Raw genomic sequence first — 12787 nt, 5'->3', positions numbered from 1 at the left:
GTATACTTTAGAATTCATATGTTTTAGAAAGCATATGCAATTCTGAATCCATCTTTTAAGTACTATACAAAATTAGATGAATCTACCTGCTTTTAGGTTTGTATTAAAATCAAACTATAGAATATTTTTAAATCCTGACTTTTTCTAACTTTACAACAGACCAGCTGACTGAAACAGTAAGTTATTAATTCAACATGTTTATTAAACATCTTCCAGATAATCTATTCTTTAGCTAACTCTGCCATGACCTCATTTAATACTAGCTTCCCTAAGGAAGGCTAGCCAAAAAATGAATTACTATTATGAAGTCACATAGGCGAGGTTAGGCTGACTGTGTGGTATCCATGACGACTGGCTAAGTATCTGAAGCTGTTCCTCTCCTTTGCAGGTAGCTTCAACCTTCAGCTTTCAGAAAGGCAGTGACCAAGGGGGCTTGGAGAAAGGCAGGGGCATTGTCAACTCATTGTTTAGGACATCCAGAGGCCTAGCAGCAGAGCTAGCTGTAATTCATACTTTTCCTAGTATCACACGAACAATAGAGGCTCTGTGAGGAATAAGATGTCGTTATTAGTTTAATGAGGTTTTCATTAATTTTTTTGGACTGCTCTTCCTTCATCCTAACACTATTGATAAAGAGGTTACTAAGGATATATTACTGTATAATGTAATATTATAGTCTGCTACAGTTGCATTTTTAATGGCTGCTCACAATCTTATCATTAAATTATTTTCGAGAAATTAAGTGCTTAAAAAATCCATGAAGTTCATCATAAAGAATTTAGGGAGTTTCCAGATCATAAGGCCTACCAATTACTAAACTCTTAATATGTTCCAGGACTACCCTAGGCACTTCACATTATCGACCTTCACTTAATTCTGACAAAACTCTTTGAGGTTGAATTATCATTCCTATTTCTTAGATGAGGAAATAAAGCTCAAAAATTCAGCCAATTTCTCAAAGCTGTTAGGTGGCCATGCCAAAATTCAAATCAGGTCTTTGTATGTAACCTTGAAAATGATAATCTTACAAATATATTTGGCTTTTCCTCTCCATGTCCAATAAATAAATAAGTAAATATTAAGTAAACAAAAGAGTAACAGATCAGAACACTAAATAAATAAATTTAAGTAAGTAAACAAAAAGAGCATGAGAACGGAACTGTACCTGGTCGATGTCATGCTGGCTCACTATAGTCAGCCCACTTCTGAAGTCCAGATTAGTGTCTGAAGCAAAGGAATCTAGAGATAAAACGCACAGTCAACTCAGCTTTGCAAGTATGTACCTATTGCCAATGAAAGAAGCTGAAGACAGTGAACTACAGTGCAATGAAAAAAAATGGCTTAACACTAGTAACTATTTCAGTTTCAGTATATATAGGCCCCAGAAGCACTTCACTGGTCTAGGAGAAGGTTCTCAAGATTTTCTTTTGTTTCTTCCTATCTAAGGAATCTAATGTATATGCATTGGTCATAGGCTCACTCCAAGAGCAAAAATTATGGCCTACACTGACCCACTTCCATTCTTCTGGAAAATTATTTATCAGGAGAGTCTAGATTAGCCCTTAACTGCAAGAAACTGAGAAGTCTCTAAGATACCTTTATGACCCATACCATGTCCCATGGGCAGAAGCAAAATACAGAAAATAGCTATGTCCAATAACTAAGTATCTCTCTATTACCCAATACACTCTTAATAACCCAAAAACATAAAATAAAAAGAAAAAATGTAACTAATTTCTCAAGGTACTACAGTGTAGAGGCATTCATAGTTCATTAATTTTCAGAATGACGCCTACCTTGTAGTTTTCTGCTTTTAAATAAAGTCCTGGAGGCAAACAAGGAATCTTGAGAATCCGTGGGAGTGCAATGCAACAGGTAGTACTCCAGGTGGCGCCAAAGAATAAACAGGCAGGTCTCTATGATAACTGGGGAGAGCTCAAATGAAAGGAAAACAATCTCATCACAGACCTACAAACCAGTTTCTGGGGAAAAGGAACAGACTCACTTAGAGATGTGCCCACACCCCCTGTCTAACAGACACCAAAGGTGTCTGGTCCCAAAACAGCCAGGTGTGCTGAGAAGGAGGAGGTGGGGGCTGTGAAGCACTATGCTAGCACCATCTCCATGTCCTTGTTGTCTGTCCAGACAGTTTTTATATATTATCAGGAGTATCAGCTATTTGAAAGATTAAAAAAAAAATTTCCACTTGGTAATCTAACAGGTATTACTGGGAAAAAATTAACAGTAACCATGTCTCTATCATATGGTTCTGAGGCCCCAAATAGTGTGATAATAAGGAAACAGTTCCCACATGTGAAGACTCTATTAAAAGGTCACCGTTCAAGTCATGCTTGATTTCATTAAGGATACAAGAACAAAGGGATAGCAGTTTAGCTCGATTGTTGATCAACTTCACCAACCGCCGTCTTGCTAGAAGATATTTCTGGGCAGTGGAGATTTTATCAACACCAGCAGGCATCACAGACTGACACAACTAAGAAAAAGAAACATGCAATATTAAGAATCTTAAACCTAACAAAATAGATGAAACTCTACTCTTAGAGGGTTGCTTATGGTTAAGTATTAGGAAAAACACTCAAATGAGTTTAAACACCCTCACAAGCAAGAGTTTATCATCAAGTTAGGAAGCTAGTAATTAAAAAACAAACCAACAAGCATCAAAGCAGCATTTGACTTCACAAATGAATGTTCATCTATTGCTTTCTGAAAAAGCTTTGCCCTGGAAACACATTTTCATGATGGGCCCCAACCCTGAATTCCCCGTAATACTAAAACAAAACAGAACATGGGTTTCAAGTAGCAGGTGTAACAATACTGTGGACATTTCTGTAACAGCTATCATGCATATTGTGAAGATGATGTAGACTTCTAGAACATAACTCCCCTGGCCACCTCTCAACCTGGCACACCTATAAACACAACCATTTCAATTAATGTCCAGTCACTAGGCTTGGCAGAGAGCAGACTGGCGTGGGGCTGGTGAGCTCCACATACTTCACTGTGACGCTATAGCACCTCTGGTCAGTCCTGCCATCACCCATGAAATGCTCTGCATTTGGAAGAACTGCCAGGTGTAAACCACACAATTTCAGGGGTTATCTGAACCCGGTCAGTCATTCCTGCCTCAGCTTTACTTGCTGGTTATGTGGCTTTGGGTCAATTACTCAAACTTTTGGTGTCTCAGCTTCCTCATCTGAGAAATGGGGAGTGGACACAATATCTGCCTCCTGTGCTCAGGTAAAACATGCAGCTCAGGGCCTGGCACATCATTAACAAAATAATTTTTCCCTACAACCGAAGAGTAACTTTGACTACTCTTAAGAGTGAATGAAATTTTTCAAAAAACCTCATGGGAACCAGGATTGGCAAAGTGGCTCAATAGCCAGGCTACAACAGGCCACCAAGAAGCTTCAACACCACAAAGAGATGCCTTATATTCAGCTGTGCCAAACAGAAAGAAGACAGGCTACTAAGAGAGCAAGCACTTTAGCTACAGTAAGTACCAGGGGATGATTCCAGACACCAAGAGCAAGCAGTCAGGTCTGATACACCACATCATTTGTCTGAAAAATTCACTCAGCAGATATTGAAGATACTAAAGGCACTAAGACAACCTTCTACTGAAAAAAAAAAACATCTGCAGTAGGAACTCGAGTTTCTCAGCACAGGTTTCAGAGTTACCGAAATTCTTTACTCAAAGGTCACTGCCTGTCTACTAGTGGCAGGTGGTCTTGAAGAGGCATAAGCCCCTGTCTTCAGTCAAGAGTTGCTGTGCTTACGAGATGCAATCCAAGGCCAGGAACTCTTCTTCCTTCTGTCTACTGCATACATCATCTTTACTCACAAGTGTGACACAGTAATAGTGAGCAATGCCCTTAATAGCAAAAGCGACGGCTTCACAGAAGTATCCACAGCTCATTACAAAATTCCTACCTCTTTTATCTCATCTGGAGGAAGCTGCTCCACATTCTGCAGCTTGTTGACACTCCGTCGATGACTGTCGTAGTAGCTGAAGAAGTCATTAGCGCTCTGCTTCAGCAGGTAGACAATAATGCCCAAACCAGGCAGGCGCCAGTATGGAACCACTGGAGCTTGAGTATCTAACAAGATAATTTAAGAAACAAAACAAAAAACAATGTTCCCCTTACAAGCATTTTATAGGAATTCCAAATGACCTCTTTTAAACACGGGATGTTCAGGAATGTAAGGACATGCAATCTGTTATTAAAATCAACCCAGGACTACTTTTAAATACCATTTGCAGTTCAAAGGAGCGGTTAGGAGTGGCTGTAATGAGGTATGTACAGAAGGCTGAGGACCTTAGGGGAGAATAAGGAAATCTGGTTGTTGGAAATGGTAGCGCTTATCCTTTTCTGGGTGTCTTTGAGAAGTTGATGAAAGCTACTAACCACCATATCTATCTTCCCACAGACCCCCAAGCCCCTGCACTGTGCACACACATACAAAAACGGTACACACAATTTTGAAGTTTCTTAATTCAAAGTGAGTAATTCCTGCCTCTCCTTCTGGGTTCACTTCCAGTTCACATTTTTCTGGTTACTGAATTCCCAGTTCAAAGTCATTGTTCCAAAGAGATAGGAAGAACAGTAACTGAAGTATTCCAAAAGTATAATTTGATTTAGCCTCAATTTAAAAAGCACTTTTAATCCTATGAGTACATTAAGTAAGAGCTAGACAGAGTTTGCAGCTTAATTTATAGAAGAGGTTGTAAAATGAATATATTTTTAATAATATTCTATGTATGCATTTTATGTAATTTAAAAATAAGATGTTAAAAAAAGATGAAATGGTGACAAAATGATTCACAGAAATCTTCACAAAAGCCTTCCTGAAATTATGAGCTGTCCATTCCATTACTCCCACCAAGATCAGAATGGGCGTGGTGTGCCCTGGGATGACAGCTTTAACCAATCCATCATCCTACCTTGTATTCCAAATCTTTCCTCCTGGGTCATTAGGAAATCATAGGGTAAGCCAGGATAGCTGGCATCTAAATTTTACTTCACTATATTATTAAAACTTGGAGCTGTTATTCAAAACCCAATTCAGACACTGTATTTAGCTTGATTTGATTTTACATATAAACTATCTGTTATATTTTCACCCTCCACCCAGCTAGCTTACTCTCTAATACTAGATCCTTCCCATGGGATCTCAAGTACTATTGAAAAATATATCCACACAACTCTTCTAGATTTGTGCTCAGAAAATCTTGAGTTTCCCTATTGTCTTGAGCTTTCCAGCCTATCCACAAGTCTGACAATAATACCTACTCACGTCTCCTTCTTAAAACCATTTAAAAATTTCCCAATAATTACTCAGAAAGAAAAAAAACCCTTATCTTACTGAAGACAACAAAAACTTGTCCTAATGACAGCAACTTACTCATATACAGACTGAATGAATGAGGCTCACCTTGCCGGGGTCCATCTCTGTTAATGGTTTCTGACAGGCTTGGGGTGAAGAGACACACAGCATGCTGAAAGGTAGGGGAACTCTGCAACATGAGTGACTGGCAATATTCCATGACATTGGCACAAATCTACAATGGAAGAAAAGCAATAAAAAATATTAGCCCCCTGAATGTCCTAATGTCACAGAAATCCAGATTTGAAGACCAAATTTATAAATCTGTTTGTAAAATTACATGTTATCTTTATCAAATATTTTCAAAAACATAAAAACCTTAAGGGACAGTTACACAATTCTTACCCCTCTTACCTGTTGCATAGCCAGTTCGATCTCATCTTTCTTGTTCACTCTATCGCCCTCCACATTATCATCTTGGAATTTAAACTGACGCAATCTGTCAGAGCCACCAAAGCGACTGAGTAGTCCTAAGCACTGGCGCTAAGGAAAAAAAGGATATTCAGTTCAGATCTAGCTGGATATGTTTAAAATTAGTGACCTCTCTTCAGGGATGTTAAAAAAAAACTCAGTGGGGAGGAGAATCATTCTCTAACGCATCTGATTCCCTTTTTTCAACTGAGCCAACTAATGTTAGCACTATTAAAACTCATCTTTCCCCCAATGTTCTTGACTGGCAGTTAACTCATGAAAATGCCAATTTTTCTTTAGCAGTTAATCCCCAATATAACCTAAGAATTTTCTGCATTCTACCAAAAAAGTACTTAGTTATTCATTGGAAGATACCCATTAAATAAATGCACGCAGTTAACCAACGAGAAGCAAATTGAGATGGTAAATGGAAGATGGTTAGCAACAAGCACACCCATGATAATTTTGTCACTAAGGTTCAAATCTAAAGGCTATTACTTCGAGGGCTGCGTCTGGAGACTCCATATAAAGGTTGGGAACATAGGTAGCATAGGCAGATAAAATGCAAATGACATCTGTCTGAAATACTGGTACTTTTCACTGACAATACAATTGTTCCTATGATTCTCAGAAGGAAAAGACAAGATTGTCTAAATTGGCAATACGTACAGGGTTTATTTAGCACATGGGCTTGGGATCAGAGATATAAGTTCCAACAGCAGGTACATGACTTTTTGCTAAGTGACCTGGGACAAATTACTTAATTTCCTCCATTTTTAATGCTTATACTTCTAGAGTGCTAATAGCAATTCCTACCTTCTAAGATTGTTGCCAGGATTACTTAAGACAGTGGATTTATTTAAAGTGCTTAGCATGGCATTCTGCACATAGTAAGCACACAATAATAACATATTTTAAGAACCGGTAACATCATATGTGTGTACACACATGCATATATAATGTCTTGTTTAAACTGGTATTTGTTTAAATAATAAGTTTGTATATAGCAAAATGTATTACAGACTATAACTATTTGCCAAAATAGTTATATCTATTTTGTAAACTAATAACTATGTTTGTTACTCTTACAAATAAAACTGATATACTAAAACATTTCCAGAAGTCACCTTAAAAAGATCAACGAAAAATACATTTTCTTTGAAAGAAGATTGGTTGAGAAATTACTGAATCAAAAACAATGGATTATAAATTCTAATGTATAAATATAATTACTTTTAGTGAGTACAATGCACAGATATTCAGATCAGATCTGGAGGCTCCCAGACAGTGATAAAATAGCTAATTGATAAGCCATATAATATTTGAATATATTGAGAGATTAAATAATTGGAAAAGCATTTGGGAATACATAATAACTACATAAAAACCAAGCCGAAAAACCCCCCAATTATTGACTCTAGGGAAAACAAAATGTTGTAAACAAAAAAGTGCTTTATTCCTGTCATTTAATCATAAATGACATTTACATAATCGTAATAATGTAACACTAAAATTGACATAACCAAAATTGATATGATTATCTTGAGTTTGACAAGAGGGGGGCTAGTGGGAAAGGCACATATTGTATGGTGGAGGAGAAAGAATACAGAGATCTAAAGTCTCATCTTCCTTAGTGGAAATTGGAAAATCAAGTAGTAACAATAAAAGTATGCAATGCAGAGATATGAAAGAATCATTAAGAGTTTAAAGGGTTTGCCCAAATCTAGGAAGCAGAATGAAGAGGATAGGTACGAGAACTATTGTATTTTTACAAGTCCTTCAGCTGCTACTCAAAATAAAAAAGAATCAGTTACCTGGAATCTTCCAATATGCCCCTGTAATTCCATTAGGGATCCTTCATTTACATCAACATCAAGTTCACTTAATATACCTAAATAAAATTGGAGTGCTCTTAAACATAGTTTTATAATCAACAAAATAAAAACATTACAGTGGAAGATTGGTTCTAATATTTTATATTCCTTATGAGCATATACTCAGACTCTTAACAAGGAAGAGTTTTGAGAACCACAACCGTGCACAGGTTATAGGGACACTAGCACACGCTCGTTCATTTATAATCAAAATCTAGAATGAGTTTGTGAATTTGAAAGGCAATTTTTAGTTTTTGTTTTTGTTTTTTAAATTTTTAATTATTTTGCATAGAAGAACTGGGGTATAGGCCAGAGATGAGGGGGTTGAGAGGATTCACCAAAGACAGAGAGGGGATCTACTGAGCAGTCAGATCTACTGAAATACACTGCTGAGGAGAACAGCAGGCAAGACAGGAGAGGTCTGCTGTACCATGTGGGTTGCTCCCTGGTCGGGGATTGAATATAGGTGGCAGCAGTTATAGCGCTTAGACTTAACCTGTAGGCCATCAAGGAGGCCCTATTTTTTAACTTTTAAAGAAAAACCTTTTTATTTATAACCATGAAAGTTAAAATTTTCTAAATTCAGCAATAAAGTACTTTCTCATAGGAGTTTAGAATATGAAACACTAAAAATGGAATGTGTTTCTTTTTTTCTATTAACTCTCATTTGATTTTCTTTTTTCCTTTGGCAAAAGTATAGCTTGCACACAGAAAAATAAAATATCCTTTCAACTTCTCAGTCTGGATATATTAGAAAATTTCTAAATCAAGCAGATCAACTTCTTGAAGTACCAATGTCTTATTTTCAATTAATTTTTTAACTAAGTTCACTAAATTAAATATTTATCTTATAAAACTGCATGTAAATGGTTATGCCATTCTCACAACTTACCTCTGTATGTCCGTTTCTCTCTCTCCTACACAAAGCAACCTACCAATGTTATTTGGCCATTTCTAGGAATGGGATTTTAAGTGTCAATTATTTTGTGAGCTTTTTGAACTTGTTAGACTGAACATATTTCATTTGTATATAAACTTATTCCTTTTACAAGGTCAGCTAACATTATTAGCATTACCAATTTTAATTAAGTCAAATACAGCTGCAAAGGAATAAAAACCTTGTTCTATTAAGTACATGTCAGTCTGTAAAGAATCAGTTAAAGTCCATCCAATGTAAAAAACTCACCAGGAAGCGCTGCTTTACTTATAATTCCTGTCAGCAGAGCCAGTTCCTGCAAAGATCCAGCACTGACATCCTGGCAGCGCAGGATTGCTTGAATAGTATCAGAATGTGAGATAAGAAACTGCAACACCTAAGCCAAGGAGGAGAGAGAAATGGAAGAAACACATAGAAGAGTAATATATCATCCATTTATAAATCACCATTTTTTTTAAAACACTGAAGCAAGTAATTCAATGTAATGAATATTAGATTAGCCATTACCTAATTTTGCATTTACTTATTTTGCATCTATAAAGTATGAACAACGGTTCTAACTTAGGAGACTTATGAGGATTAAACCAATTAACATGCTAAGCATTTAGAACAGTATCTCAACAACAATAAACATAAAATTTAAAAGAAAAACTTATTTCTGCACTTAAACTGTTTATTTCTACAAAAAGCAAACATACTGAATTCATGGAAAGCTAAAAGATGATGTCAATGTTTAGAAAGTAATATATTTAGGGGAAGTGTACTATAGAAAAGTGCACTATAATTTGGAATTAGTACATGAAAACTACTATGTAACCCTGATTTTTTTCCTTTGTGCATATGCAACTAGAACATGAATTTACTATGAGTGGGCATAAAAAATGATTCACTGAATTCAAGTTGCTCTATGAAAGTCTGATTAGAGTAACCTAGGAACAATCACATAAAAGCTTTAGTCTCATTATCCTTTTGATATGTAAATAGGAAAGATATAAATCCGGACCTCCAAACTTTGTACTTCTACCTTAGCATTCTACAATGCACTGTCATGCAGGATTCTCAAACTATTTTCATGAACAAACATCTCAACTAGATTATAAATGCTTTGAAGGCAGAGACTAAACCCAAACAAGCCAAATATCTGAATGACTCTAAGGAGCTGTGCTCTTTTATTTTTTATACCAGATTCCTAGCCTCAGCACACCATTGCTGGACATGACACTCAATAATCTGTGTATTTTTACAGCTCCTCAGTGGATGCTGCTAGAATCAGTACAAGAGCAGTAGTACAGAACCAACATCTCCTGCCAAAGGTCCCACTTCTACTAAAAACTCTTAATCTCAATAAAGTAGGAGACAAAAAAAGTCTGTGAGTCTTAAAATACTGACTCAAAGTCTATGTCTGAAAGGAGTAGGATATTACCTAGACTGATGCTGTATAAAATAACAAGCAGCCCTCTATCTTAGTGAGAAAACCCTGAAGACTGATGGCAGGGAAAGCAGATCAAATTACCATTAGGACAGTTTCTGAGGGAATCACAATAGAGCAATAAATACAATAAAAGTTTGCAGATTATAATAATAAACCTAATTAGTGAAGTTATATTATTAAAGAAACAAAATATATATTTTTGAAGCTTTTATGGAAAAGCCATGAAAATAAAACAAGTTTAAAGATAAAAATGTGATTAAGCTAGAAAATTCACTTATTTCAATTACTTCATTCTGTAAGTATCACAACTAAGGGTGGCACTACCATCTACCTTCTCTGTTTTCTGCAAGGCCTAATAAATGTACAGTCTTCTCTCAATAAATGCCTTGGTTAAATTACATTTTAGAAGTCATTCAACATCTTGCTTTCCATCTCACTGCTCTACTTATTAACTGTGGTGTTTCATTCAAACAGGAGAACAAAAATGGGCTAATGAATTTCAGTACAGTATACAAGGACCCACTTTCTAGACCTAGCCCTGCCACAAACAGTACGATTAAGGTAAATTCACTTAAGCTTCCTATATAGGGGTTCTGCATTTGTAAAATAAGGGGTTTTCACCAAACATTTCTTTTTTGCACTAGGATTCCTCTTACCTGCCCCGCTGCCTGCAAGTGCTGGGCCATACTGGATGTGAGGATGACTTGGCACAAGCGGAGAGCTGGAAGGAGAATCTGCCGGTACCGATCCACCGGAGTAGGGATGAACATGGGGGGGTCTCTCATGCCAAACACGCTTCATTCATTTCACCAAAGGAGAAGAGAGCAACAGTCCAAAAGTTAAGGTGCATTCTAATAATCCCCAACCATGACCATGCAAACATGTCACAGGTGGCTAAGATGCAAAGCTAATAATGAGTAGCCACATATACATTTAGTAAAAATGGAATTATTTGAATTCTGCTAAATCATAGTAAAATAAGTGTGAGTAATTTGCTAAGACATTTGAAAATTTCCAACCATATTTATTTTACTCTAAATGTTCCCTGGGAAATGCAAATCAAAACTACCATGAGATACTATCTTACACCAGTGAGAATGGCACATATTAAAAAAACTAGCAACAACAAATGTTGGTGAGGGTGTGGAGAAAAAGGAACTCTCCTGCACTGTTGGTGGGAGTGTAAACTGGTCCAACCACTATGAAGAGCTGTGTGGAGATTTCTTTACCTACTAAACATAGAGCTTCCATATGATCCAGCAATTCCACTCCTAGGTATTTACCCAAAGGACACAGAAACATCAATTCCAAAGAGCACCTGCACCCCTATGTTTATAGCAGCACTGTTTACAACAGTGGAAACAACCCAAATGCCCAAAAATAACAAGCAGCCCTCTATCTTAGTGAGAAAACCCTGAAGACTGATGGCAGGGAAAGCAGATCAAATTACCATGGCAGTTAGGTACATTAGGGCAGTTAGGTACATCTTCTGGATCAAGAAGATGTGGTACATATACACCATGGAATATTACTCAGCATTCAAAAAAGATTAACACATGCAATTTGCAGCAACATGGATGGCGCTGGAAGGGATCATGCTCAGCGAAATAAGCCAGAAAGAAAAAGAAAAATGCCGGTTGGTCTCACTCATAGCAGGAATCTAGAAAACTTAAATAAGGGACCAGGAAAAAGAATAACTATAAGAAAGTAAAAATAAAAATCAACAAACAACTATGAAACAGAGACACTCTATGGGGGATGGGGGCGGGGGGTGGGCAGAGGGGAGGGATTGGGGTCAAAATAAGGGGGTCGCAATTGTATGGGGAATATAAAAATGAAAAAAAAATTATATTAAAAAAACAAAGAAAGAAAGAAATGTTCCCTGGGCCACTGAGACTGTGATTAAGAAATAGATAAAAAAAACAAAAGTTACTTTTTTCCCTAAATTTCTCTCTCCTAAACCCAAAGGCAAAAAAAAAAATCTACATTGCCCATTATATATAAAAAATAAGATTTTTAAAAAGCTCAAGGATTACTTAGCCTTTAAGACAATTATCTCAGAACATTGTATTAATTAACAACTACTATTTATTATAAATGTTTATGGTTGCCTGTTGAAGAAAAGGGAATGAATACAAAATATGGAAATAAAGGGGAATAGATGAGAAGAGTGTTGCTCAGACAAGTGATAATAACATGCCATGAACTGAGGAGTGTAATTAACACAACTCTCTTCACCTAAGGGGGAAAAAACAACTCTCTTGTTCAAAACTTTAGAAACCAATTAAAAATTCTTTTTCCTGGAGGTCAAATAGTTTTGTAGATACATCTGAAAACTCAAAGATTCAGTTTGGTAATGGCTATTTCTTTATTTTTTTTTTAAAGATTTATTTATTTATACAAGCACTGGGTACAGTCAGAAGCGCGGGAGGGTGAGAGAATTCACCAGAGCTAGAGCGGGGAGCAGAGCAGGCAGAAGGATCGAAGTACACTGCTGAGGGGAGCAGCGGGCGGCAGGAGAGGTCTGCGCGCCATGCGGGACCCTCCTCCAGTGGCCGGGTAGCAGCCGGGGATCGAACCGGCGCCTCAGAGGCTTTGGGCAGCTTTGCAACCTAGCGCTCAACTGCTGCGCCACTGGGGAGGCCCAGGCAATGGCTATTTCTAAGAAAATTACTGAAGACCCAAGTGTCACTATCGTCGGCAGGACATACTTACTATCTGCCC

At 37.0% G+C, this 12787-nt stretch overlaps 1 protein-coding gene across 2 annotated transcripts in view; it reads right to left on the bottom strand.

Annotated features, from left to right (window-relative positions):
• Positions 1 to 12787, bottom strand: part of NUP205 (nucleoporin 205) — a gene marked incomplete at both ends in the record, with an annotated part of 66069 nt that overhangs the window by 653 nt on the left and 52629 nt on the right. The window contains 9 exons of one of the 2 annotated variants that reach the window (XM_084230089.1): positions 1166 to 1239; positions 1797 to 1925; positions 2371 to 2494; positions 3955 to 4121; positions 5458 to 5584; positions 5764 to 5892; positions 7635 to 7711; positions 8881 to 9007; positions 10720 to 10858. In XM_084230089.1, coding sequence (XP_084086215.1) covers positions 1166 to 1239; positions 1797 to 1925; positions 2371 to 2494; positions 3955 to 4121; positions 5458 to 5584; positions 5764 to 5892; positions 7635 to 7711; positions 8881 to 9007; positions 10720 to 10858 — 1093 coding nt within the window. The remainder of the gene's footprint in view (positions 1 to 1165; positions 1240 to 1796; positions 1926 to 2370; positions 2495 to 3954; positions 4122 to 5457; positions 5585 to 5763; positions 5893 to 7634; positions 7712 to 8880; positions 9008 to 10719; positions 10859 to 12787) is intronic. The other variant, XM_084230090.1, reaches the window with a different exon arrangement.

The sequence above is a fragment of the Talpa europaea genome (assembly GCF_964194135.1).
Source record: "Talpa europaea genome assembly, chromosome: 3".
Lineage (NCBI taxonomy): Eukaryota > Metazoa > Chordata > Mammalia > Eulipotyphla > Talpidae > Talpa > Talpa europaea.
The sequence above is the reverse complement of the archived record's forward strand: the minus strand, read 5'-3'. Positions and strand labels throughout refer to the sequence as shown.